The sequence below is a fragment of the Hippoglossus stenolepis genome, chromosome 13, assembly GCF_022539355.2.
Source record: "Hippoglossus stenolepis isolate QCI-W04-F060 chromosome 13, HSTE1.2, whole genome shotgun sequence".
Taxonomy (NCBI): domain Eukaryota; kingdom Metazoa; phylum Chordata; class Actinopteri; order Pleuronectiformes; family Pleuronectidae; genus Hippoglossus; species Hippoglossus stenolepis.
Window position 1 is genome coordinate 1,900,146 of NC_061495.1, and position 25,226 is coordinate 1,925,371.

Genomic DNA, 25,226 nt, shown 5'->3' on the forward strand with positions numbered 1-25,226 from the left:
TACAGCGCCACCATGTGGTCACTCATGACGCACTTTTCATTTGGTCATAAATCCGATAACTCAACAATGATACTTATAAGAAAAATTATCTTTTGTCCAGTTTCTGCCTAAACCTTTGCCACTCATACAAATTTCACCATATTTAATCCTGTACATCAAATATTTAGGCAGTGGTAGAAATATAAAGATTTTTATTCAGCACAATTTACAGTTTTTCAGTCTAAGTTTTCACATTAAAACATATGATCATAAAATACAACCAACTTTTTGTCTTGTGGCCAATTATCACATTTCAGATTTACTGTGTTTACGAGTCTGAGGAACTTTTTGAGGACTTTAAATATTCAAACATCACGAGAACATCAGCCAATCAACAGACAGATCCAGTCCAGATGTGCACTTATTCATGTGATATTATATTATTGATGTTATATTAACTTACTGATGTTGTGGATATTGTTGTGTGAACAGTAAGAAACTGGATTATCCCCCTCTGGTTTCCTGTGTGTTGACGCTGTCTCTCGTCCTCACACAGATGAACTGTCTCTCCAAACAAGTCTCCAAGCTCAGTCAGGAGCTGCAGGAAATGACGCTCCTCCTCAGGCCCCTCCTCCAAACGGCGGTGCAGCCCATCCTGATGTCCATGGTGTCAAATTTAACCCCGCCCCCTAGCAGTGCCAGCCAGCTGTCAACGAGCGCCTCCCTCGTGGCTCCGCCCACCGCCACACCTTGTTCCCTGCAGAGACCGGACAGTCACTCCCTGTTGGACAGTGGAGACATGGAGGGTGTGGATTTGCCAGGATGCCTTCTCCCAACTCCTCACGCACCCAAAAGGCCTCGTTCTTCTCCGTCAGCGTCGCCGCAGCTTCCGTCCAGGTCCCCGGGAACCACGAGCCCGGTGAACTCCGACCTTCTCTCACCTGAGGAGGGTCTCCCTGATGGCTCCCCGGCCCCCAGGAGCCTCCACGCTTCCTGCAGCAATGGCATATTTGTGCCGGCGCTGCAGGACCAGCCTCCCCTGACCTCTCACACACCCTCACCCTCTCTCTCCTTCTCCATGTCTCTCTCGTCCTCGCCGTCCCTGTCCCCCTGTCAAGGCCCTCACCCGTCCCGACCTGCCAGCTGTGCCAGCAGAGGTCTGCTACCCCAGCCTCCCTCCCAAGACACCGCCCCTCCCCTGTCCTCCCACTGCTCTGCTCCCCCATCACTCACGTCCTCTCCTGGAGACCAGCGGTTGGGGCCTCCCCCCCCCGTCCCCCTCGTGTCCCCGGCCGTCCCCCTGCACCCCTCCACCCTCTCCCTGCCCTTGTCTCTGGACCTTGCCAGTGCGTGGAGGAGGCAGGGAGGAGACATCCAGACTCCAGCTTGGTGTAAACGTCAGCTGCGCCACGGGGACACCAGACCCGTCTCTCACCCCCAGGAGCTGGAGATGCAGGAGTGGGGACGACAGGCGGAGGAGGGGAGGTCCTCCACAGAGCACATCAGCTTCATCGATGAAGAGGAGCCAGCGTTATGAACGAGCTGGAACTGAGCAACCGTGAGAGGTGACGGTGAAGTAGCAGATCAGGGACAGTGACGACAGGCCGATGGAGTGAAAACCAACAGGAAGCAGACGGCTGCGCTGAAAGGACGGACAGGTGGACAGCAACCTGACGTGATGTCAGCTGATCAGCTGATCAGAGTGACAGCAGCACGTCTCACAGTATCAACACTCGAGTAGCTTCAGTCCATCCACGCAGCGTCTGGGACTCACAGGACCAGAGCACATCTTTTTAAACCACTTCCATCGATCTGCGGAGCCTCCAGCAAAACTAACCCACAGTTATTGCTCTTTAAGCCCAGTATGGATTTCTCCTCCTCTTTAAAGGGCAGATCTCTCAGCTGGATGATCTAAAGCACCGGCACCGGGACTGGGAATGTACATCTTCATTAAGTCTCCGTGGTGTCAGATCTGCTGTTGAGCCTGTTTTGCAGTTTTCTGCTCATCCACGTGGAATCATCTCCTCACACACACACGCCTCACGACATTAGAAGATGTTAGAGTTGGTTCATTTCCCTGTAAAGAAGTTTGAAGTCCGCAGTCTAGCGGCTCGGGTCGTGTGCCAAAGACAAAAAGCAAGATATCTGGAAGAAGAACAGCACCGATACAAATATTCCACTGTTTATATCACCACCATGACTGTTTACAACCAGCCTACCAGATTGTAAAGCAAACTCCCACATCACTCCTGAGCTTTAGCCATCCAGCCATTCGTGCCTTCTCCATTTAAACACGTTCCTCTAAAGTCCCTCAGCTGTTGACTGCAGGCAGCATTTGGATCAAAATTTACACCAGGAAGCCATAGACGACACATTCAGAGAACAACTGCACCTCGATCTAACATCTCTTATTTATTTATTACATCTATTTTTGTCGATGAGGAAATATATTGCACTTCTGGGAGGTGCAAGGCCGAGGAGGAAGGTTTTATGATTTGAGGTTTCACTCCAGACTGAGTGGAACCTTCCCGATCCTTATGTAGCACACACACACACACACACAGAGCATATCTTGGAATACGCACACGTCATCATGTGCATCCTCCCCCCCCCCTGGTACGAGGCACAAGCCTACAGCTGGAAAGCTACGATACCCAGGCTGCATCACTCTGGAGGTCTCAGGACTTCAGTGCATTTCTGTCTTTGCTTTGCCGAGGTGCTCCGCGCACGGCGTTATATACAATGTAATATAGAGAGTCAGATTTCTGGTTTCTATTTTCAGTAACGGGAGCAGGGCGAGGGACGAGCCGGACTCTGAAACACACACAGGTTCACTGAGCAGAACTCACGTCCACGTCTGAGGAGCTCGGGTCCCGCAGGTTTTCTCTGAGGCTGGGGAGGGTGGGGGGGTTTAAAAGGTTTTAAATCAAATGCATGTCACAGCTTCTTTTTGCATGAGGAATGTGCCTGCTTTTGAGCTGTCGAGGGCCGAGGGCTGAGGGCCGAGGGGAGTTAACGGACGGCCGGCCCGGCTGGAGGCTGCTGGGTTTCAGATGTATTTTATTAATGACTACTGTTACATTTAAAAAGAAACTTTACCAGGATTACAAACTGTACGACAATAAAGAAGTGTTGTTTTGTAAGAGCTCCGCCTGTGTGACTCCACTCGTGTGTCAGCATTTCATGAGTCTGTTTGAATAAAACATTTAAATTTGATCTGAAATGGAGATTGACTCCAGCTCCCCCCGTGACCAACAAATAACAAGTGGTAAAGATAATGCATGAAATTCTTTAAACCCCTAATAATAATTTGGAAGAAGCAAAAAATAGATTTGTGTGATTTTCTTTTAAGCAAGAGTCAAATATTAATTTCTACATCCTTACATGTGCAAATTAGGCTTTTTTCTTTGTCACATGATGGTAAAATCAATATCTTTGGATTCTGAAATGTTGGTCGGACAAAGACGTGAAAAGTGAGAAAACGTTCACTATTTACTGTCATTTACAAAGAAAGCGATTCATTGATCAGCACTAAACTCAATCCTCTTTAAAAACCCTTTGAACACGTGTGAATTTGTCCTTTTGGAAAACGTAGATCAGAAATCAATCGAATCTCCATTTGAACGACAGGTTCCACAGAAATAAGACACGTCACAGAGGAGATCCTTCTTCAGGTCTGCATATATTTTTAATGGTAACATTCATTCTATCAGAGCTTCAGTAAGGTTTGAAATGTCAGGGAACAACACTCGAGAAAGATCCTGGTGGGAAAAGAAATAATATGAGAGAGGGAACGAAACAGTGTCGCACATGTTTCTGCTTTTGTGGCTGCACTTAGTGCTTTTACCCTCCAGGGGTCAGTCTCAAATTGTTCTTCCATTATTCCTCATTTCCACTCTTCACTGTCTTCCCCTCCCGAAACACAGAGAGGAAGAAAAAAACAAGCTCAGAAATTTCATTTATCCCTGAAGACGAACACATTAATGAGACGGCTGCAGAGAACAGATTCAACGGAGGCGTGAGGACACTCGTCCTCTAACCTCTGCTGTTCTGTGTCCTCTGAACTCGTAGCTGGGCGGGTCAGAGCGGGCGCCATCCACTCTGGAACTACTTCTCCCATTGGGATCATAAGGATATTGGACAAACGTGACGGCTCCAGTGCACACAGAACCACAACCGTGAAAAAGAAAAGAAAACTAGGGGAATACATTTCCTTTCACCTCCATACACCATGTTCAAGTTCAGACTCATGAATCAGGCCTCAGTGATTCACCGAGAACCTGGGTTCAGAGAGGGCGAATGAGAAAGAGACAGGGCGGGGAAAATAAAAATCCAAAAATATATATTTATGTTTATATATATATATATTTACGAGGTATGTATCCACAAAAAAAACACCCAAAATTTCAAAATAGGCAGTCTGTGTTTTTTCCAAATGTGTCCTTACTTGCGACGCCTTAAGGAAACATTAATATTATTAGTTAAAAATTAAAAAAAATAAAACTGGGAAGCTTTGCTGTCCAACAGCCGTGCTCATGTGTCAAAAACCCTCTAGTCCGGTTTCTCTGAGACCCGCGTCTCCAGGATCAGGAGTCCAAAAGCACCGCGGCGGCGCCGGTGTCCGGCTGCTGCTCTCCAACCAAAGAAGAAGAAGAAAAAACAAAAAAATGGCAATTCTTAAATCGCAAAGTCTCAAAAGGAAAAATTTCACTTCATCCTTGCAGGAAGGAGAAAAAGGGAGAAACAAGTGAAACCCTCCCAACCGTTGATTTCCCAACAACCACATTCTCAGATCCTCCAAGCGAGAGGTCTGGAGTGAGCAGAGCGTTCGAGGTGGTGGTGCCGGACGGTGGGTGGGAGGTGAACGGTCGCCAGCCACAGGTCCAAGAAAAGGTGTCTTTGTGCATCAGAACAAAAAGAACCAACGCCGTCCCGTCCAGACGATTGTTAGTTAGGCTGGCAGGAGAGGACCTCCCCCCTCTGTAGTCATGCCAGGTACTGCTGCATCGCCGTCTTCGCCCTGAGAGACACACACACACACAGTCAGTCTACCCTGCTTCATTACCAGTGTCTAGAAGGTTGTGTGTTTTCATGGTCTGCTGTAGAGGCCCACCTGTCACTGAGGTTGGAGTCGGGGGCCTGGGTGAGTTTGTGCAGGATGTCCACGAAGCCCATCTCCCTCAGCTTGTCCTGACGCTCCTGAGAACCTGGTACAACACAGAATCCACAGAGAGCGAAATTAAGTCATCCCATCGTCCATAATCTCATTTCAGCTGCGTGCTAATAGAAATCAGGAGTTTAGAGTTTACAAACGAGTAAATGTCATTTCTTTCTCGTTTTCTCAAACATTCTCACTCTGGAGGAGTCTCTGTATGTGTATTATCTAATAAAAACAAAAGTGAATAAACCTTGAGACCCCGAACCCTTACCGTCCTCCTCATTCCAGATCAGGTTCGAGATGCAGAAGGTGGCGGCGAGCTGCAGTTTCACATTTGAATGCCCCTGAGAGAAACAAATGAATACGTCTTAAACATTAGAAAAGGTCTTTAAGTTGAACAAGAGTGAGCTACAGGAACTGTTATTTTGCTCATTACCATGTAGTATTTGATTTTCTGGAGCATGTCGTCGTTGGTCATGATGATATCCTTGGCTGTGTTGCCATCGGCGATGTTGGCCAAGATGCACAACGTCTGACAGATGAGAAAAGTTGCGTTTCATCACTGCTGCCATTGGAACATTTCATTCTTTGTTTTTTAAATGTTAATGAGAGAAGTTCAAACTGGTCTGCAGTGCAGGTTGTTTCTTATTGCAGCTGAAGGTTGTTTTCTTGATGAGGAGCTCACCTGCTCTTTGACCTCTATGCTGTGCTCTGCTTCCAGGATGAGGGTCACCGCCTGCATGATCTGCTTCCCGTGAGAGCTCATGATCTGGTCGATGTGCTGACGACACCAGAGGAGAGGGTCAGTGTGCAAGCGGCTGGCTTTTCTCTCATTTGTAAAGAATTCATGCAGATTCAGCACATTCATGAATATTCAAATCTACAGAGCAGGTGAGAAAGTGTGAAGCTTCGAGGTTGGAGCTGAGGTGAGTTAATGCATCTTAAGTGTGACATCAGGGGAATCTATATATGATTTGCGTAATCCTGCTAATGAACGAACAAACATAACCTCCTTTTGTAAAAGCAGAACTCATGGCAGAGCGGTTGTGTTGGATCTGAAACATGTGTCAGTGCAACAAGTGCTTCTTAGCTCCTGCAGGTCTTTTCTAGAAGTCCTTTTCCTACGAGTTTAATTTGGACAACAAACACTGGACCAGTCACTGATTCACTCTGTTCCGTCTACACTGTCGGTGCAGATGTTTGAGGCTGAAGGTAAATTGGCTGTTACTTGCTTTGAGCCTGTGATCAAGTCTCACCGGGCGCGTTGAAAGCAGATTGCGCAGCAGACCGAGGGTCTTCATCAGCACGTTGGTGTCGGGGTCGGACAGCAGGCGGAACAACTGCTCTGTCCCCAGACACCGGACGATCTCCACCTTCACCTTCTGATCGGCCTGAAACGCCATGTTCTAAACACACAGACGCTTTGTCATGAAATAATCAGGCTGTAAAGATTTAATCATAAAACACAACTGTATCTGTCCCCATTTAAACATGACACAGTGGGTAGAGAGTTGTTTCTAATGAAAGCAAGTCTCAAATTCAATTTCCACTTGGTCCCTAAACGTGTAAAAGGAGGCTGTGGAGAAAATACTTCTGAATAAACCTTCTTACCATCAGGGCCCAGATCCCATTGACTCTCAGTGCAGGACTGTCACTCTGGGTCAGACTGCATAGTAACTCAATTACCCCCGACTCCAGGATCGGCTGCAGATGAACAGAAACAAACGGTCTCAATATTAAACCTGCAATAACTGATCTGTTTTGGCCACACGGGGGCAGTGGAAACACATTATTTACACATCATGTTCTGCGTTGATGTGGTGAACTTGTTGCAGCAGCTTTTTACAGCTGAGAAAACAGCACAATGACATCAGTGAGAGGGAAGGAGTGAAGTTGTGATGCACACAGATGCACAATGAGCTGAAAGTCACGATAAAGCTTGGTGTGTGTGTGTGTGCACCTCTTTGCTGGGTGAGAACTCCAACAGTAGATTGCATAGTGTTGAGGAGGCCATGACCAGGACTTCATCTGGGGCGTTCTGCAGCAGCTACAAAACAAAAAACACACAGCGTTACTTGATATGTTGATTATTTTCACACCCCAGGTTACATCCAGCCGGAGAACTGGTACTTCAATGAGTCACGTGACTCAAATCTGAATAGAGCTTTTTCTTTAACCCTAAATAGAAGTACGTGTTCATTGGACTTCTCCACTGACCTTCATGAGGGGTTTCCACACCGCGTGGTCGTGGAAGCTGGTCCTCAGCTGCTGCACTGATCGTGAAAGACTGTGAAGACACCTGCAGAAAATAAATCAATTAATAAAACTCTATTCAGCAGCCCTTGAATATCCTTTTCACTAAAAGTTTGTTCACTTTGTTTCACGAACATTTGTTTCAGGAGAATTGGGAAATGTCATGTAATCATCATCATATCGTACCTGACAGCTGCCAAGCGGACCTTAATGCTGGATTCTGAAAGGCCACTGACTATCCTGTCCATCATGTTCTCCGTCTCTGTGATCTGGATGAAAACAGAAGGGGGTGGGTTAGTTAACACGTACGCATGAAATGATACTGTTGATGCATCAACACAAATACACCCAGAGAAAGGTCACCTTTTTACGGATGTCCTCGTCGTTGGAGCCGAGCGAGGCGTAGAGTTTGAAAGCAGCTTGTCTCAGCTCGTGTGCGTGTTTCAGGTCATGGTCCAGCTGCAGGTGACAGAGTGGACAGAAAGTGAGGTTTATCATTTAGTAGTTGCCGGGAAAACCGCTGAAGCAAATAATTACACCAAGCAGTGAAGCTAATTCAGATTGTAATCACTTGTTGATTGTCTTTGCTTCGAGCATCGGGTACTTGTCCGATCTGTTTAGGACCAAATACTTGAAAATCAAATGACGCTTCAGCCTCAGCTATAGTTTGTGTTTACTGCTCATCAGCTAATGTTAGCATGCTAACAAACCAAACTTAGGCAGTGACTGACCCTCTTGATGTCCGTGATGGCGGACACAGAGCTGGGGTATTTAAAGTAGTCGGCCAACATGGCCACCAGGTGGTCGGTGGTGCTGGCGATCCTCTGCAGCTCCACATCGGGCTCCATCAGGTAGGCCAGCGTCTCTGCACCCTCCACCCTCTCCTCGAGCAAATGCTCTTTACTACACATCCGCACCAAGCAGGGCAGCGTCTGGGTGAGAGACAGAGTCATATTTACAGTAACTCAAAAAGTGTCACTAATATTATATAATTATGATAATTAATAAAAAAAGGTGAAGAGGTCTAAGGAAATCCAACCTTTAGGACGATGCAGCTGTCATCTGTCCTAATTGCTCCCGCTCGACACATGTACGTTAAACTGAGACAAAGGAAGATTTCACATTTAAGTTTATACAGGAAATACAGTCACATATTATTCATGGATAATAATTCATATGGGTCTAAGTCACTTACCATTTGGCCGCTGTTAGCTGCATTTCAATGGGTTGATCCCTTTGCATCATTCTGACAAATACCTGAGAGAGCAGCTCCCCATCCACCAGCACTGAGGGAAAACAGATACATGGGTTGAAAAGTGAAGTTCATGAGAGCAGACAGGAATAGAAGAGACGAGATGAGACGAGGAGAGACGAGAAGAGACGAGAAGACACTTCCTCACCATTCACCAGTGTCATGGAGACCTGAGTGTTCTCATAGGCCAGGACTGAGAAACACTTTAACGCCTGCATGCGGACCTGCAGAGACAGTGAGGTTGGAGAAGACGACACAAAGAGGAATCTCAGTATGTACAAGGTTTTATCATAAACTGTCTAATACTGTTCACACACTCAGGGGCGGCCATGTACCTTATAAGAGGGTGAGATAAGGAGAGGGGCGATGTTCTGGATGGCACCGTGGTTGAAAAGAACCGTCTGGTGCTCCGGGGTCTGCAGACACACAAACATATGAACAACTACAACAATCGCAGTCTGGCTTCATGTGCGCAGGACTCCACAGTGTTTGACCAAATACCAACAAATACCTTACAACAGTGGGAGAAGATCTGTGTGATGTACTCCTGGGTTCTCTGTGAGCGGCTCAGTAGAGACATTAGATGGGGAATCACAGTGGGGTCCTAGAAAGACAGAATGAATCATAACATGTGGCTGCAGAAGGAGCTGCTGCTCATTAAAGTTACATCGGCTTGTTTTAAATCTACATTAATCAGTATTAGTGATATTTTGATTGAAATGTGTGTATATATTATACTAAATAAAATACTATATATAATATTTCAGCCTTTTCTGCTCAGGAGGACAAATGAATGTGAGACTAGACTGTTAAGTGTACAAACTGCCAACTGTATGAGTGAAGTTCTTGCTAATCAGAAAAAGTTATGTCCACAATCACATTGTTGCTCATGTGTTCAGCAGGTGAAACTTTGTCCAGACGACCTACAGTGTAGAGCAGCTGCACAGGAGTGACCGGACTGATGAAGACCGTTCTCAGGCATCGAAGACACGCTTCAATGAAGATCAGGTCTGGACACAAGAGACCTGTGAGCACAAAACACAAAGGATTGTTTAGACCTGGGTCACCGAGGCTGTTGCCTCCTGCAGATTTGAAGGAGTGTCCGCCCCAACCTTGGAGAAGGGCGGGGATGATGTGACAGTCCACCAGGGACTTGATGTTGTTCTCGGTGCCCATGGCCAAGCTGCCCAGCACCACGGCACACTCGGTCCGCAGCTCCAGACTGGACGAGCTCTGCTGGAGAAGGTATAGTAACCTGGAAACAATGAAGAAACACAGATATAAACACAAGATAGTAAATTACATTGTGTACTTTTGATAGTTCTGTATTTTGATTCTGTCTCATAGGGTCAGAAAGTGTGGAGCAGAAAGAGAGATGGTAAGAACTGAACAATCGTGCAGGGACAAACCTCGGCACAGCTCCGAGGACGATCAGATTGGCTTTCTGCTTGTTGTTTCCAATCACAGCATTCTTCATGTCACTGTGAAACCAGACGTGGGCACACACATGAAAGGTCCCTTCTTCGTAATGTCTTTGAAGCAACTGTGACAAATGTGCATCACTAGAATAACAAAACTTTAAGGGTTGATATGGTAACGCTGCAGACCACAGCCTGTAACATACGGTATGTTTCTTTTCAAATTACAGTGTAGCAGCATCTCAGTATATCAGTACAAGTACAACACATACGGATAAAAACACATGCAGACAACGTCACAAAGATTTGTAGTAGGAACAATCCTAAGGGAGGCTGTGACGTACAAACCATGATTGATTGGTATTAGGAGCTCAAAGTGTTTTAAGAAAACATCACCACACCACCAGCAGCAGCAGCAGCTCTGACTGTTGACACAAGGCAGGTTAGCGCCACGCATTCATGCTGCTGCCATCAAATTCTGACCCCACCAGCTTTAGCCTTAGCACAAATCAAGACTCGTCAGACCAGGCTTTGTTCTCTAGTCTTCAAAATACCAGTTTTGTCGAGCCTGTGCACTGCAGTGTTAGATTTTGGTTATCTGTCCACCTCAAGGTGCAATCTGCAAAAATGTTGCTCACTGGACGTTTGATGTGAATATTAACTGAAGCTAAAGGAAAGATTTTGCAGGATTATGTGCATTGTACTGCAGCCACATGCGTGTTAAATGGGATATCTGCATGGATAAGCAGGTGTAAAGGTGTTCCTAATAAAGTGCTAGAGGGAGAATATGTATTGGTAAATAAGAATGAGTCTGTTCATTTGTGTTCACTGCATTTTTCCACCCAGCCTTTCTCCTGCACTGCAAGCGCCCTAGATGATATCAAATAGCAGGTGAGTGGGGCTAGTGGAAAAGTACAGCTGTAGCAGGCAGGCGAGTCAGTCAGGTGTTCAGCTAGTGGAGTGGTGCAAGTCGTAACCTAAGCTAGTCTCCTTAGAAGTTAAAAATAACTATGTAATAGTCAGAGTCTAGGTCAGTGCAATCGAGACAGAGAGTGAAAGTGAACGAGGGGGGGGGGAGAGGGAGAGAGAGGGAGCGAGATAGAAATGCATTTTGAAATAGGCCGTCACATGAAAGAAGTAAACACAGAGGTCATGGCCCTGCAGCAACAACACCATCAGTAATGTCGTCCACAGAATAACTTCAATGTGCGACATTCAAAGAGGTTATTTTAATCCACCACCTACAGCAACACCAGCTGATTTCATGAAAATAAATAAATGCATCGGCTGAATAAAGTCCACAGTCCTCCAGTAAACCAGATGGTGAAATAGCTAAAAGGAGAGGCAGCCATTTACTGCCAACCAGACCAGTCTTTGAATATCATATCCCTGCATGCACAAGGGAGGACAATGTTTAAGTAGGTATTAAATCAGCAGGACTTACATGACTCCCTGCAGCACTTTCTGTGGGTCGGGGTCGAACAGTCGGTCAACATAATGGCGACTAGTGGCGGTGACTTCCTGCACGAGGGCAAATGTAACACACAAGGGACAAAATGACAAAAACCATCTGTACTTTGCTCTGTGTCTTTGTACAGTGCACATGTTTGAATTGTTTCACATTTCAAGGGGGTGAGGGTTTGAGTCCACAAAACACTTGTGGAGTTTCAGGGGTAAACAGTGTTGCAGCCAAACCAAAAAGTAAAAGGTCTTCAAACATACAATATAAATAAAATGCCTCCATACTGCACCACAGGAGCAGCATGGAGGCATTTAGAGATGTTTCACGTTTGAAGAATCAATCACCATTTACATAGTGGTGAGTAGATAATGACGTAGTTTTCATTTTGTAGTGATCTATCCATTTAAGTTCTCGAAAAACAAATGCTCCATTCATTGATTAGTGATTATTTAACTCAAGTATAATGGAAAGTTGCCGACAGACCGTCACCGGGACGTGTTGCACGTGGCCCCCAGTGGCTGCACATGACGACACCAGACAACTTTGTTTATCACCGAGCGCTTGGACCAGAACTTTCCACATGACCCCCAGAGGAGCAGCCCTCACCCGGCGGACACCACGCCGAGGCTGCCGGTGCCAACACGGTGCTCAGCACATTCTGTACCTGCCTTTATCCACTAACTTCCATGTGCACGGATCAGCTTCACAGTTAATACACAAAACAAGGGAGCTGGTAAATGCACAAATAAACGATGAGACATTGTAAACAGTCTCCTTTCTGCATGTGGGGGCGTTTTACTGTTGCAAACCTGACTACGATCAATTTCTAATCGATTTTCATGCTAACTTCTGCCAAGTTGCCCCTCACGACCCCCGTCGGCTGCGGGGATAACGAGCACCAACACAGGGACTAGAAGTGAGACGTCCGGCTGCTGGCAGAGCTTTGCCCTGTGAAAACTCCCGGAGGAAACCAGTGAGTGGTTAGCTTCGCTAGCTTAACCACAGGCTGGTGGTGAAGCTAACGTTAGCTAGCTAAACTACGCTAAGTTTGCTGTGTAATTCACGAGCCACAGGGACGCGAGTAGAATAATAAGATCACCGGGAGGGTGGAATAAAAAGACCACATCTGTAACTTATCTTCTACTGATGCGTGATTCACTCGGGGTGTGTGTGTTTGGATTATAGCAGCGGCAGCGCTGTCACTTAGCACTTAGCTGCTAACTCATTCCGAGTGACACTTGACAGCTACTTCTTTCGCTCGATTTGTGTCACTGTACACACCGGCGGGGCGGGCGGGCATTAACCACACGCATCCCCTCGCTGTATCCGGAGCGTTCCCGCCCGCCCGGGTGAGGCCGGGGTAGAAAACAGGTCAACGCACGCTACGTAGGCGCGCCGCTCCACAGTGCTACATGTTGCAAAGCCCCTGGGTTAGCTTGATGCTAACAGAGGACACACACCTCCGCGGTTTGACCGATGAGATTAAATGAACCCCCCCTGCGGCTGCGGTTAGCACGATGCTAACGCGGCTGCGGCGGTGACACTCACAGACAGCACGCTGATGCGGAGAGGGGCCTCCAGCAAACACGCCATCTCTCTTCCCCCGATCGAGCGCCCCAATCGGCGCAGCACCGTGCAGACACTCCGCCCCCCAGAGCAGCTGTGAGCGGCTCCTCAAAAAAGTGAGTGCGGCTCGGTCCCGGAGCTCCGGGGTCAGGCTGGGAGGAGAACCGGGTGTCGGGCTCCGGTGCGAGCGGGAGCTGTGGCTTCCAGCCGCGGGGAAACGAGACGAAAACACGGGGAGCTAATTCAGAGAGCTGCTCACACACTGGGTTTATCCATCAGGTAAATGTTGTTTATAACTGTGACGTCTCCCGGAGCCTGTTTCGACACAATAACTCGACCCACACAGAAATACAAATACAAACATGTATCTGGTCATGGATGATGACAAACTTCCTATTAAAACACAATAATAAAGATAATAATCGTGTTTTATCTGTGGAAACTTGTGTCCTTCAACCTTCAATTCGTGAAAATATGGATTTCATAGCTTCATTTTTCTAATTCCACAATGAATTCAACACGAGTGAGAGTTGTTGTTTACAACAATTTGTTTATAAAGTCATGGAGACAAAACAACACGAACATTAATAAAAAAATAACATATAATAAACAAGATCCATTGAAAACCAGCTAAAATTAGGTTCTGTGTATAATTAGTTCTAAGCAATTATTTAAAAACAGGTGAAGTGACGTCACTGTATTTATTTACTACACAACATGTAAATATAAATCAAAAATCAATTAGATATATTTAATTTTCTTTGGACGAATCTGCTGCCGAGGATCCCTTTTGATATTTACTTAAGCCGGTGACGTTTTGCGCATGCGCATAAGGCGACGGACGCGAGGTGGGAAAATTCATGTGTGTGAAAGCAGCGAAAACATGATTTTTAGATCCAGTCTGTGAGTTCACGGCTCTTTACAGTAGAAACACACGTTCCCCAGCTCGTCATCCTCCACTGTAAGTGTTCACCGTGTGTGTGTGTGTGTGTGTCTGTTGTGCTCCGACTGGGAGGTGTGACGTTGTGGTGCCTTCTATTAGCCTAGCTCGCTGCTGCGTGTTGTGTTGAGCTGTGTCTCACACTTCGCTGCGAACACACGTGATTAAATACGAACTACAGCTCTTGTTGACACACATGCTAATGCTAGGTGGGTGTAGCACCGACTCCATGTGTCCAGGCTTCACTGGGTGGGAACACGTTTTTCAAATAAAACTACATCTCCCAACAAGACACAACACGAGCTGCGTCTCTGCTAATCCATGTGTGTGAAGTGGTGTTCGTGTTGTTTCAGGATCTTTGGGTTCTCCGTGTGTCACAGGGGCGTTCACTCATTCACTCATTCACTCATTATAAGACAACTAATAAGACAATGTAAAATAATATAGTTTCTTTCTTCATGCACCAAGATTCAGTTTTTGCTGTTGAGACAAATATTTTTCATGAATCAACAGATGTATGAGAAATAGCTTTCCTACTTACAGCTTTACATTTTAATAATCATCATTTCCAATAATAAATTAACTTAATCATCCATAAACTTAACTTTTTATCGTCAAATCTATTGACTTCTAAATTAATGTTCTGTTGTCAGTAGGGCTGCAACTAACGACAACAATCAACAATCCAAAGATACTTCATTTAATATCATAGAAGAGCATCAAATATTCAGATTGAAGCTGTTAGAACAGAAAACCTTTGTTATTCCTGCCTGAATAAATAACCACAATAAGTATTTGGTTATCAAAGTAGTTGCTGAGAAACTTGTCGGTCGACTAATGGATTAGTTTTTGCAGCTCTGTCATTACTAACAACATCATCACCAGTGTTGTATACTTGTTCCCTGACTGATCATTAGAAGATAACCTTTAAACAGCAGGTCTCTGTGTCTCTGTGTCTGTGTGGAGCAGAGAATACAAACCAAGCCTCACTGTGAACGTGACTTCCTCTGTGAATCTGCAGCTCACCATGAAGATCGCAGTAGAAGGCTGTTGCCACGGGGAGCTCGACAAGATCTATGAGACCATCGCCTTCCTGGAGAAGAAGGAAGGGGTGACGGTGGACCTGCTGCTTTGCTGTGGCGACTTCCAGGCTGTGCGAAACGAGGGAGACATGAAGTGCATGGCAGTGCCGGCCAAGTACAGAACGATGCAAACCTTCTACAAGTCAGTTCTTTGGTTATTTAAGTTTCAAAAAGTGTAAGATAGGAGTGAGAGCGTTTAAAACTTGAGGGTCACTGTCTGTTGCAGATACTACTCTGGAGAGAAGAAGGCTCCAGTTCTCACCATCTTCATCGGAGGGAACCACGAGGCTTCCAACCACATGCAGGAGCTTTCTTACGGGGGCTGGGTGGCACCAAACATTTATTATCTGGGTAGGAACCAGTACATTAAATTCAGTGTCTGCATATCGGTTGATTCCCAGGTTTTAATTGGACCGTATGTTGCTAGGTTACGCTGGTGTTATCCGCTACAGAGGGATTCGAATCGGTGGCTTATCTGGAATCTTCAAATCACGTGACTACAGGAAAGGTGAGTTTTGTTTTACCGTCTGAATGATTTAAGTCATATCAAACATTGTACATGAAGCTGGACGACGGGACAACTCCCCAAAGTCATTTTAGGTGATCACACTGATGTATGTTCAGGTTTGGTTTTAAAGATATGATGATGCCTGCTCTTTCAGGTCATCATGAATTCCCTCCGTACAACCCTGATACTCTACGAAGTGTGTATCACATCCGAAACATCGAGGTGTTCAGATTAAAACAGGTAAATAGAGTTTCATCTTCTTCTCATGTGCAGTGCTCACGAAGATGATCCCTGTATTTATCTAAACGGTGTGTTTTGTTTCGTTTGCCACAAAGATCCAGATGCCCATGGACATCTTCCTGAGCCACGACTGGCCTCGAGGAATCTACTACTACGGCAGCGTAGGGGAGCTGCTGCGCAAGAAGAAGTTTCTGCGTCAGGAGGTGGAGTCAAACACTCTGGGAAGTCCTGCGGCGGAGGAGCTCATGTCTCACCTCCAGCCTAACTACTGGTTCTCTGCTCATCTCCATGTGAAATTTGCTGCCGTTATGCAGCATCCGGTGAGAGACGCACTCTTTCTGCAGCTCGTGGAAAAACAAGTCTAATTCCCCCCCCTGTATTTCATCAACTTAGTGAATTCTCCTCTCTTCAGCCTAAAGGTGATGCTGCCCCACGTGTAACCAAATTCCTGTCTCTGGATAAATGTTTGCCCCATAGGGAGTTCTTACAGGTGAGAGTTCTGTTGTTGAATTTACAGAGATCAAGTAGATTTAAAATGAAGGGCGATAGTTTGAAGCAATGACTTTGGTTGCAGATTGTGGATGTTCCAGAGAGACCGGGTTCGTCCGAGGGTCTTGAGTATGATCCAGAGTGGCTTGCTATTCTGAAGGCCACAAACAGTCTGCAGAGGACCACCCTTCACCACTGGAACCCCCCTGAGAATAATGGCCTGCATGAACGGTACGCGGATCAAGACATGCAGTTGTGCTTACAGTTTTGATTCGTGCTGTGTTTTACGATGTGGACCTTCTCTCTCCACCAGGTGGGACTTCAGAGCTTCAGAAGCAGCTATGATGAAGGTGATGGAGGATCTCAGCGGTGACCTCGCCATTCCAGACAACTTTAGCCGGACTGTGCCGGCCTACGACCCCAACAAGCCCCAGTACCACGCCCCCCCCAGCTACAACACCAACCCCCAGACGACCGAGCTCTGTGCCACGTTGGGTCTCACGGACCTCTACGCCCAGGATGGGCAGGTAGGTGAGGTGGGGAAGTTTCAGGGCAGCACTGGAGGGGAGGAGGATGATGAAGACGGGAATAGTGTGGGAAGCGCAGACGAGCCGAGCGAGTATCCAACCGACACCTCGGGATTGTCCAGCTCCTGTAATCCTGATGAGATCACCATAGAGGATGAATGGGAGGAAGAGGAGGAAGAGGAGGAGAACGGGTCGAAAGTGGCAGCAAAGGGAGACGAGCTCTCTGACGTCCACACCCCCGCCCGTATGGTTCTGCCAGAGCCAAAATCCAAAGTGTCACCCAATAACCTGTCCGACTTAATGAAGCTGCCACCTCCTTCCCACTCGACCCCAGCTGCAGCTCGCTCTCACTCTGGATCAGAAAGCGAAGGACTGTGCGAGGGGGGGGGAGAGGACGACTCCGCCGCTCGGATCTTAAAACGTACCAGCGACGAAGCTGTCAATCCTGGCAGCCGAGGCACGACCCCCATGATCAAACGCAGGAACCAGGTCATCTACGCTGCAGTGGAGGACGAGGAGTGTGAGGACTAGTGTGTCAGGGTGAGGGGACGCAGAAGGTGAGGACTCCTTCCACACAACATTTGTCCCAGAACGAACAATTCTCCGTTAGTTTGTAATGATTTGTAAAACCTGACATGTATTTACTGCTTGTTTTTTATAGAGCTTCCAACATGAACTATACAAAGTAGAGTTATGGAAGCATAATTGGGACAAAAATTGAGCAACAGAAGTCTCCTCAGCCACAAAACAGCTGCTAATAAGTGTTTTCTACAGATTTTTTTTAAAAGTGTAAGATCCTTTTTGTTTAACCACAAACAGCCGCTATATCGCTCAGTGTAAAATCTGAAACAGACGATAAAGCAGCTTTTTCTGTAGGAATCCTTTACGTAATGTCGTCAGATACTTTGAACAATTTGAATTTGTCAGTGGCAAAAATTAGAATTGCCTCATTTTATTAATTTGCATCAGCTGTTCCGTGGTTGTCACATTCTTGCTCAATCTTTAAGATTTTTGTCCTTTTCAATCATTTACACCCAAAAACATGAGAAAACTAATCTCAGGTTCAAATTTCGATGGTTTATGGAAATGCCGTTGAAATGTAAATTGTAAATGACAAAAGTTAGTTTCTGCACGTAGTTTCTACAGAAGGGCAATTACAGCCGTGAAATTCTTTATTTGTTTCAATGCGATCGCCTTTTTATACATTTTAATCAGACCAAGAAAATTTTAGAGAACAGATTTTTGATTTTCTGTGTTTAATTTTTTTATATTTTGTAACTTCCAAGTCAACAGCAATGATTAAAGAGGCTGTGAAATTAAAATATTTCTTTTAAAGTGAATAAATGCCGTCGTACAGTCTTTAAAATCATTTCACACATCTGAAGAAAAGCATCCTGCAAAGTGCCGTTCACAGCTTTATTGAACACTTTACATACTGTAGGTGCAGATGAGAAATCGAGTCTTGTTTTTAACGACTTGTCATAATTGCACAGAACACTGAACGTACTTGTGATCGCTGGAGAATGAACAGATGTATTTATTGTGTGTAATGAGCTGATGAGCGCTTAGTGTCTTTGGAGGGGCAAACTAATTATTTTTATCTTTTTAATATTTGTTTCCTTCAATTTTTGAGACTTTTAATTAGTTTGCCATATTTTTTTAAGTTTTAGAATTTGCATGACTTTGACAATAAAGCGGAACAAAACCCATTTTTCCTGAACACCAGTATTTGTTTAAATCAGATTCATAACATCTATTAGTCCTTCAGACGATACACTCCAGGTTCACAAGTGTGCTCTAAAGCCAACGTACACTTCCATTAGAATTAAGACAATAATATACAACATACAGTGTATTCAACGAGATCTTTACATCCATACAAAAAGCCGTTACAGTAGAGCCTGATGACAGGGTGCCGGGTTATTGGTTTATGATACGAGCCGATGGTGGAGATGGTTTTTCCTGCACTTTGCCTACAAAGCTCCACACGTAAAGAAACAGGATTCACAGAGAAAGAAAACTGGGAATAGGCACTTCTGTTTTTTGTTTTTCTTGTGTATGTGCGTTTTAATCTTCTACGTCTTTCTTCATTTTCTTCAGCCAAGCTTTAAGACAGCAACCACGCACACACACTCTGTTTTAAAGAGCATTGTATTAAGTTAAGTGAATCAGTTCAACTATGGAGGAAAAGAGACAGATGAAGAACAGAGGAAACTAGATGTGCAGATTTTCTCCTACAGGACGTTTTCTTCTTGTTTCTGCTTTTAATTCCGTCCTGAAATCTTCCAGGACACCAGATATTTTATTTAGTCTCAGATGGACTTACACTAACTGTCATAATTGAGATTTAATACTTTATTCAGACCAGGAACTTTAAGCGTTTGATGGTTTCTCTCTCTGCTACAGACACATCATTAGTCACAGCTTGCGGTTTCCTGCTCGTACATAATAAAAGTCTCGTGACTTCCTACACTCACTCAAGTTTATATTGTTGCTGTTTGTATTGTTTCTAAGAGCTGCGGCCTGCGATGATCACATTCTTCCTCATCAGCACTCGAGCAAAGCCACTGAAACGCAACCAAAACTTCACCAGTCTTTCATGAAACATGCAACATGTGTCTTTGGCCCTGTTCAGACCTGGTATTAAGGGGACCGCTCGTGATCGGGTCTCACTTCCCCGCTCTACGTGCACGTACGTCATTCGTGTTCACAAAGACCAAGGGATGTTACTTTTACCTAGTCTGACAGGTGTCTTTACGTGTGTGTGTGTGTGTGTGTGTGTGTGTGTGTGTGTGTGTGTGTGTGTGTGTGTGTGTGTGTGTGTGTGTGTGTGTGTGTGTGTGTGTGTGTGTGTGTGTGTGTGTGTGTGTGTGTGTGTGTGTGTGTGTGTCGGGGAGAGAGAGAGGAGTCAGAAGCAGCTGAATGAATCTCATTTGATCAATTTAATAAAAATAGAAATTCTGTCCTGTCGATATCGTGGTGGTGGCCAGAAACAAATTTAAGTATTGTCACTGAAAAGCGTAAAATAATTAGTTTAGTTCATTGTGAAACATGCGGGTCAGAGGACGTCCTTCAGTGTGTGTGAGTGTGAGAAGAATGTGGCCACATGCGTAACAGACCACCTCCGAATGTGGTTTGAGTGTTTAGATCTCAGGACACGTCTCAGTCCTGAACTGAGCGCTGACCACTTGTGGTCGGATGTTAATACCAGGGTTGAATGTCCGCACATTTTCCTGAAATAATCCAGAGGGGCTGTGAGAAAGCAGATGTCTGGTCAATTGCTCCGGACTTTTTTCTGGATCTTTTCCTGCAGCCCCCTGGTAAAATGTCAGGAAAATGTCCAAGTGAGAAAACAGCAGGAAAATGTCCCTGCAAGCAAGTGGTCGTGATGATGTTTCCAACATGCGGCAGATACCAAACACTGATCTTTCCACAGCAGAATTTATACGTCACGTCCCGCCTCCTGCTGCTCTACAGGCTCCGCCCCTCGCCTGAATGTTCCCCACATGTTCCTGTTGTTGTGACCGAGTCGGACCCGACAACCTGCTGCTGCTTCTCCAGATACAAAAGAGTTATAACCATTTGCTTCACATTATGAGTTAGAGTTTCTGTCAGGACTAAAGGAGTGTGAGTGGACCGGGTGCCTCCGAGACACTGGAGCGTCACTACAAGCAGTCAAGTCAAAACACTGGACAACAAATACACACAAATTAACTTCTGTTGGATAAACTGTGCCATAGGTCTGATCTGACGAGGCCCTGGAGGGTACCACTGACACCAGGGGGCGCCAGGCAGGACACGGAGGGTTTAGGAATCATGGCCTCATTCAGATACAATATGTGGAGTTATTCACAGCGGGATCTGATTGGTTCATGAGGAGCAGATGCTTGCGCCTTTTTTTTTTTTCTGTCTTAGCCACTCGCCGGCATGTGCTGCTCAGTTTGTGCATTTTTACACAATCAAACAAGGCTGTGACTGAAACGTTGCAGGGCCGAGTGGAAACAAAAAGAAAACTCACAATTATTAGTGCTAAATACTACAACAGGCTTTGCCACCGTCTTCCACACTCTTTATTTTGCACTTCTCTGTCTCAGTCGTCTCTAAACCTGCCCTCGTCGTTTCCAAACGCAGGATCTCAGTCGCTCAGGAGACACAGATGTGAATCATCGCGCCTCATTCTCTCATTTTTAAATTATCTGTCTGCTTGGACAGGAGGATGAATGGAGGGGAAGTGGGTGCGTAGATACTGGGTTACCCCGCCTCGGGCCCGGGGCCAGGAGACGGGAGGGGTTGACGGGCTGTGGTGGTGAGGATGGTGGGAGTACTGGTGGGAGTCGTGGAGGTCTAGTTCCCACCGCAGCAGGCCCGGGTGGAGTGAGCGTCTGGGTCCTGGAGGTTGACGCCGCGATGCCGCGCTGCATGTGTCGGGTTCTGGGTGTCTGTTTTTGGCATCTTTTTTGCTGCAGTGACAAGAAAACGTGAAATATTTAGAATAAATTAAAACTAACAGAGAATTCAAATGGAACCCAAATGGACTCGTTCCTAATGTCGTGATCCATCTGATTATTTTCCCGCTGCCTCTCACCGATGGCCAGGAAGAGCTCGTTGACGTTCATGGCCGTCTTGGCCGAGGTCTCCATGAAGAGCAGGCCGGTGTCGTCAGCATACGTCTGAGCTTCCTGCAACAAATACAAATAGATCATCAGCAGTGGTTTGAAAAACTGCAAACAGAAGCAGGTCAACTGGTTGTTATTAAAGATAATATTCAGCTGTGTCAATTATCAAAATAAAGGTTGGTTGCATCCTGCTGGTAGATATAGTGTATAATTTATAATAACGTTAACCCTACTAACAGACAGTTTGTAACCTGTCCATTATGAGTTGGCTCAGGCTGTAGCTCATGAAGAGGGTTTGAACTCGAGCATATTACCTCGTACTCTACGAGTCTCTTCTCTGCCAGGTCCGCCTTGTTCCCAGCCAGGGCGATAACAATGTTAGGACTGGCCTGTCGCTGCAGCTCCTTCACCCAGGCCTTGGCTCGCTCAAACGTCTCCTGCACAAACACACAACTGAGGTCAGGTAAAACAACACACGTGTGAACATCAGACACAAACAGTCGGTGCTGTGCGTGAATACTACATGTAATATATCACTGAGGGCTCAGGCTTCTCACCTGCTGAGCTTCTGTAGAGCTGCGAAGTTAACTGGTGTAATATTAACATTAATATATAACTGCTGGTTATTCATTAATCCAAGGAGGTCATGTCTGCGACTTTTAAATGTGGCTTCATAAAGGGACTGTTGGGCCTTGGTGGAGGTTTGAACTCTACTAAGTGTTTTAGCTGCTTGAAATAAACCATGAATATGTAATAAAAACACTTATAAAGCAGCTGTGCTACTTATCCAGAGTAATAACTTGAACCCAGAACTCCACAAACAGGAAACTGAAGAGTTGTTTACTCCGTACCGGCTTGGTGATGTCAAAGACGACGATGGCGGCCTGAGCTCCGCGGTAATACATGGGCGCCAGGCTGTGGTATCGCTCTTGTCCGGCGGTGTCCCAGATCTCAAACTTCACTGTGGTGTCATCTAGACACACAGACTGGGCCAGGAAAGCAGCTGGACGCACAGACAGACAGAGGACAGGGTATCAGCTGGATGCTCAAGGTTTATACTTCTATTCCTCTACTTCTATCTGACTGATTCAGTTCCTAGTTCCTCTAAATGTTTAATCTATCATGCAACGATATAGATGAAGCTCCCTGGTCATTTATGTAGTGGCTTACAGTAGCTAAACGTTGCTCTTGCACCTAATATCTATGTCATTATTAATTATTCTCTTAATATCCAGAAAAGAAGCTAAAAGAAATCACGGATTCGATAATTTAGTACTTTTACCCAAGTTAACCTTTGAATGCAGGACTTGAAACATGTCTCTTCTCTGTTGAGCTGCTACTTTCACATTAGAAAAGTTCCCTCAGATCCACCACAAACCAAATTAACAACCTTCTTCCCCTTTTGTCCCGACCTCCGCTCACAACCCTCCCCCCCCTTCGTCCTCACCTCCGATGGTCGTCTCCTGGAACTCATCAAACTGTCCCTTGACGAAGCGCAGCACCAGGCTGGACTTGCCCACGGCCATGTCCCCCAGCAGCACCAGCTTGAACTGGCAGATCTTGGTCTGGGGTAGTGAGCCGTTGGTGCGGCCACCGCTCCCTCTGGAGCTCATACCGGCCTGCGTAGGAGTCAGGCGGGGGGGGGGGGCCTCCTCCCTGGAGCGGAGACAGATGCGTCTGGGATGTCGCTCACGTTACTTCAAAAGACCGTCTGTAGTCGTGTCTCGCTGGTGACGTCTCTGCTCTCCCTGTTGTACCTGTGGGAAGAAGAGGACGTGTTAGTCCCTGACACCACGACCCGCCTCTTACCCACAGGTTTAAATGGGGGGGGGGGGAGCTGACTAAGTGATGCAGGACACTGTGGCCTGTGGTGAAATCTGACATTTTCAGTTTAACAGTTTGTCATCAAGACATTTGCATAATTCGTCACAAGTCTACTGTAGTTTACAATATAAATAACAGGCTTCTATAAAAACAAATACATAACTAATGATTGATTTATTAATTCTAACGCACGAACAGGGAGCAGGCTAATAGGCATCGGGGGATTTGACATATTATGCTAATAGTTTATTATTTATAGATCGGTGTCTGAAGCTTATATTTGTGTAGATATTTATTTTATAACTTTAAGTCCTTACCTTTATCTTTCTCACGGTTCTCCCTGAAATTGCTCTTTACTTTGTTTTATGTGTCTTTTCACTCTCCGCTCACTTTGTTCATGTGTTTACGCACCAGAACACCAAAGCAAATACTTATAAAATACTTAATACATAATACTTAATAATAAACCCACAGGGTGATGAACTCAATTCTAATCGAGTCGTTCGGTTTCAAACCCCTCGGGGACGAATCAACACAGATATTAATGTTTGTATTTGCTCACACTAGAAAAACCTGTAGAACCTAAATCTTGAAAAGCTTATATCAAGTATTTATATCAAGCAATACAAATAAAACGTGTGTGTCATCACAATTATTAAGGGAGAAATTAGCAGATGAAGTTTGAATTGTTTTGGGGGGAACTCTGGTCCGCTCCACATTGATCCAAGAAGGTTCTGGGTTCTAATCCCAGCTGTGCCTCACTCTAAGTGTAGAGTTTGCCTGTTCTCCCTGAGTCTGAGTGGGTCTTCTCCGGCTTCCTCCCTCCGTCCAATCACACGCAGACTGGGGTTTGGTTCATTAGAGGCTCTTAATTGACTGTAGGTGCGAGTGTGAAAGGTTGTGAGTCTGTGTTGTCGCCCCGTGACACCATGGCGACCTGTCCAGGCCGCGCACGATGTCATCTGACCCTCAGAGGGATAAGCGTTATAGATAATGGATAAAGTCTGTGTCATTAACACATGAAGTATCGGTATCTGTGATATCGTCCCTTGGTTTTATCAGAGACTAAATGGAGCGTATCATCACATGACAGCAGAAGAAGAAGAAGAAGAAGAAGAAGAAGAAGTGGACACCATCGTCCTGGGCTGCTGATGATGGACAGTGAGACATGATGAGAGTTTCACAGGGAGGATGAGGAGGATGAGGAGGATGATGATGATGATGATGATGCAGCAGCTCTGCTCTCAGGCTGTAACACACCATCACTGCAGCACATGTATGAACGTGTGTGTGTGTGTGTGTGTGTGTGTGTGTGTGTGTGTGTGTGTCCGTCCTGCACCACCACACACCATTAAAACCCGCTATTCCCCCAGCTCTGATCTCCGGTGCTAACGGCGGCTCTCAGCCCGGATCGGACCGAACCGGATCGGAGCGTTTACATTTCGACGCCTGATTTTAAAACCCGGGTTTTCTGCGTGTTTACCGGACGCACGTGCCCGCGGCCGGAGGACGACGGGCTCATATCTACCTGAGTTGCGGGGTTCGGAGCCGCGGGGGGTCGCAGGCTCCTCTGTTGACAAGTCGCTATCAGCTGGTGGTGGAAACGTTAACACTTCCTGTAAAGAGGCGCATGCGCACTGAGTGACGCATTGTGGCGCTGGAGGAGAGGATCCGCATTATTTCACTGAGACGTCATTTAAAGCGGTTCACGGGTTTTATTCAACTAATAAATATTTTTTATATATTATTATTTTATATTAAAGAAATTTAAGAAAGGTGTTGATGTGATTTGTTCTTTTGTGGAGAACTCAGAGAAACACTGGGACATTTGTCTGTGGAGGAAATGATCACGTGTTGTTGCTCACTTCACGTTCCTGTGGGAAACTGTGAGAATGGTATTGAATATGATTAT

The 25,226-nt window shown here is 45.8% G+C and overlaps 4 protein-coding genes across 8 annotated transcripts in view; 2 read left to right on the forward strand and 2 right to left on the reverse strand.

Annotated features, from left to right (window-relative positions):
- The window catches only part of kcnh3 (potassium voltage-gated channel, subfamily H (eag-related), member 3), an 83,967-nt gene extending 80,843 nt beyond the window's left edge, over positions 1–3,124 (forward strand). Inside the window, exon 15 of the mRNA XM_047342732.1 lies at positions 536–3,124. Within this exon, the coding sequence (XP_047198688.1) occupies positions 536–1,516 (981 nt within the window). The 3' untranslated portion in view covers positions 1,517–3,124. The remainder of the gene's footprint in view (positions 1–535) is intronic.
- A 518-nt stretch (positions 3,125–3,642) lies between these two features.
- armc8 (armadillo repeat containing 8) lies at positions 3,643–13,195 on the reverse strand. Of its 4 annotated transcripts, none has more exons than XM_035173655.2 (23): positions 13,071–13,195; positions 11,505–11,581; positions 10,052–10,123; positions 9,755–9,897; positions 9,570–9,667; positions 9,154–9,246; positions 8,978–9,058; positions 8,791–8,866; positions 8,586–8,676; positions 8,430–8,490; positions 8,122–8,322; positions 7,962–8,003; positions 7,754–7,849; positions 7,577–7,659; positions 7,355–7,436; positions 7,098–7,184; positions 6,749–6,841; positions 6,394–6,543; positions 5,823–5,918; positions 5,574–5,669; positions 5,409–5,481; positions 5,093–5,186; positions 3,643–4,999 (listed from the first exon to the last, which is right to left on the reverse strand). In XM_035173655.2, exons 1-23 carry the CDS (start codon positions 13,113–13,115, stop codon positions 4,966–4,968), a joined length of 2,064 nt encoding a protein of 687 aa, XP_035029546.1. In that variant the 5' UTR covers positions 13,116–13,195; the 3' UTR covers positions 3,643–4,965. The 4 variants fall into 4 exon arrangements, with proteins under 4 accessions (XP_035029546.1, XP_035029545.1, XP_035029548.1 ...); XM_035173654.2 differs by having other exon boundaries at positions 5,388–5,481; XM_035173657.2 differs by lacking the exon at positions 7,962–8,003.
- Positions 13,196–13,235: 40 nt separating this feature from the next.
- dbr1 (debranching RNA lariats 1) lies at positions 13,236–18,214 on the forward strand. Of its 2 annotated transcripts, none has more exons than XM_047342733.1 (9): positions 13,236–13,367; positions 15,050–15,252; positions 15,337–15,461; positions 15,538–15,618; positions 15,773–15,858; positions 15,954–16,178; positions 16,271–16,348; positions 16,433–16,578; positions 16,661–18,214. In XM_047342733.1, exons 2-9 carry the CDS (start codon positions 15,056–15,058, stop codon positions 17,403–17,405), a joined length of 1,683 nt encoding a protein of 560 aa, XP_047198689.1. In that variant the 5' UTR covers positions 13,236–13,367; positions 15,050–15,055; the 3' UTR covers positions 17,406–18,214. The 2 variants fall into 2 exon arrangements, with proteins under 2 accessions (XP_047198689.1, XP_035029549.2); XM_035173658.2 differs by lacking the exon at positions 13,236–13,367 and adding an exon at positions 13,891–14,049.
- A 62-nt stretch (positions 18,215–18,276) lies between these two features.
- Positions 18,277–24,956, reverse strand: rab5b (RAB5B, member RAS oncogene family). Its single transcript, XM_035173659.2, has 6 exons — positions 24,843–24,956; positions 22,938–23,247; positions 22,342–22,493; positions 21,805–21,927; positions 21,460–21,553; positions 18,277–21,334 (listed from the first exon to the last, which is right to left on the reverse strand). Exons 2-6 carry the CDS (start codon positions 23,101–23,103, stop codon positions 21,219–21,221), a joined length of 651 nt encoding a protein of 216 aa, XP_035029550.1. The 5' UTR covers positions 23,104–23,247; positions 24,843–24,956; the 3' UTR covers positions 18,277–21,218.
- Positions 24,957–25,226: the final 270 nt, after the last annotated feature.

Bases quoted from the DNA above. Each gene is read 5' to 3' on its own strand.
- dbr1 (XM_047342733.1), top strand. From the start codon at position 15,056: ATGAAGATCGCAGTAGAAGGCTGTTGCCACGGGGAGCTCGACAAGATC. The intron at 16,179-16,270 runs GTGAGAGACGCA...TCCTCTCTTCAG, and splicing joins CTGCCGTTATGCAGCATCCG to CCTAAAGGTGATGCTGCCCC. The intron at 16,349-16,432 runs GTGAGAGTTCTG...CTTTGGTTGCAG, and splicing joins CCCATAGGGAGTTCTTACAG to ATTGTGGATGTTCCAGAGAG.
- armc8 (XM_035173654.2), bottom strand. From the start codon at position 13,115: ATGGCGTGTTTGCTGGAGGCCCCTCTCCGCATCAGCGTGCTGTCT. The intron at 11,582-13,070 runs GTGAGTGTCACC...GCCCTCGTGCAG, and splicing joins TCCGCATCAGCGTGCTGTCT to GAAGTCACCGCCACTAGTCG. The intron at 6,842-7,097 runs GTGCACACACAC...GTTCATCTGCAG, and splicing joins AGTTCTCACCCAGCAAAGAG to CCGATCCTGGAGTCGGGGGT.
- rab5b (XM_035173659.2), bottom strand. From the start codon at position 23,103: ATGAGCTCCAGAGGGAGCGGTGGCCGCACCAACGGCTCACTACCCCAG. The intron at 21,928-22,341 runs GTACGGAGTAAA...GTGTTTGTGCAG, and splicing joins TCTTTGACATCACCAAGCCG to GAGACGTTTGAGCGAGCCAA. The intron at 21,335-21,459 runs GTGAGAGGCAGC...TTGTCACTGCAG, and splicing joins CGAGCTCTTCCTGGCCATCG to CAAAAAAGATGCCAAAAACA.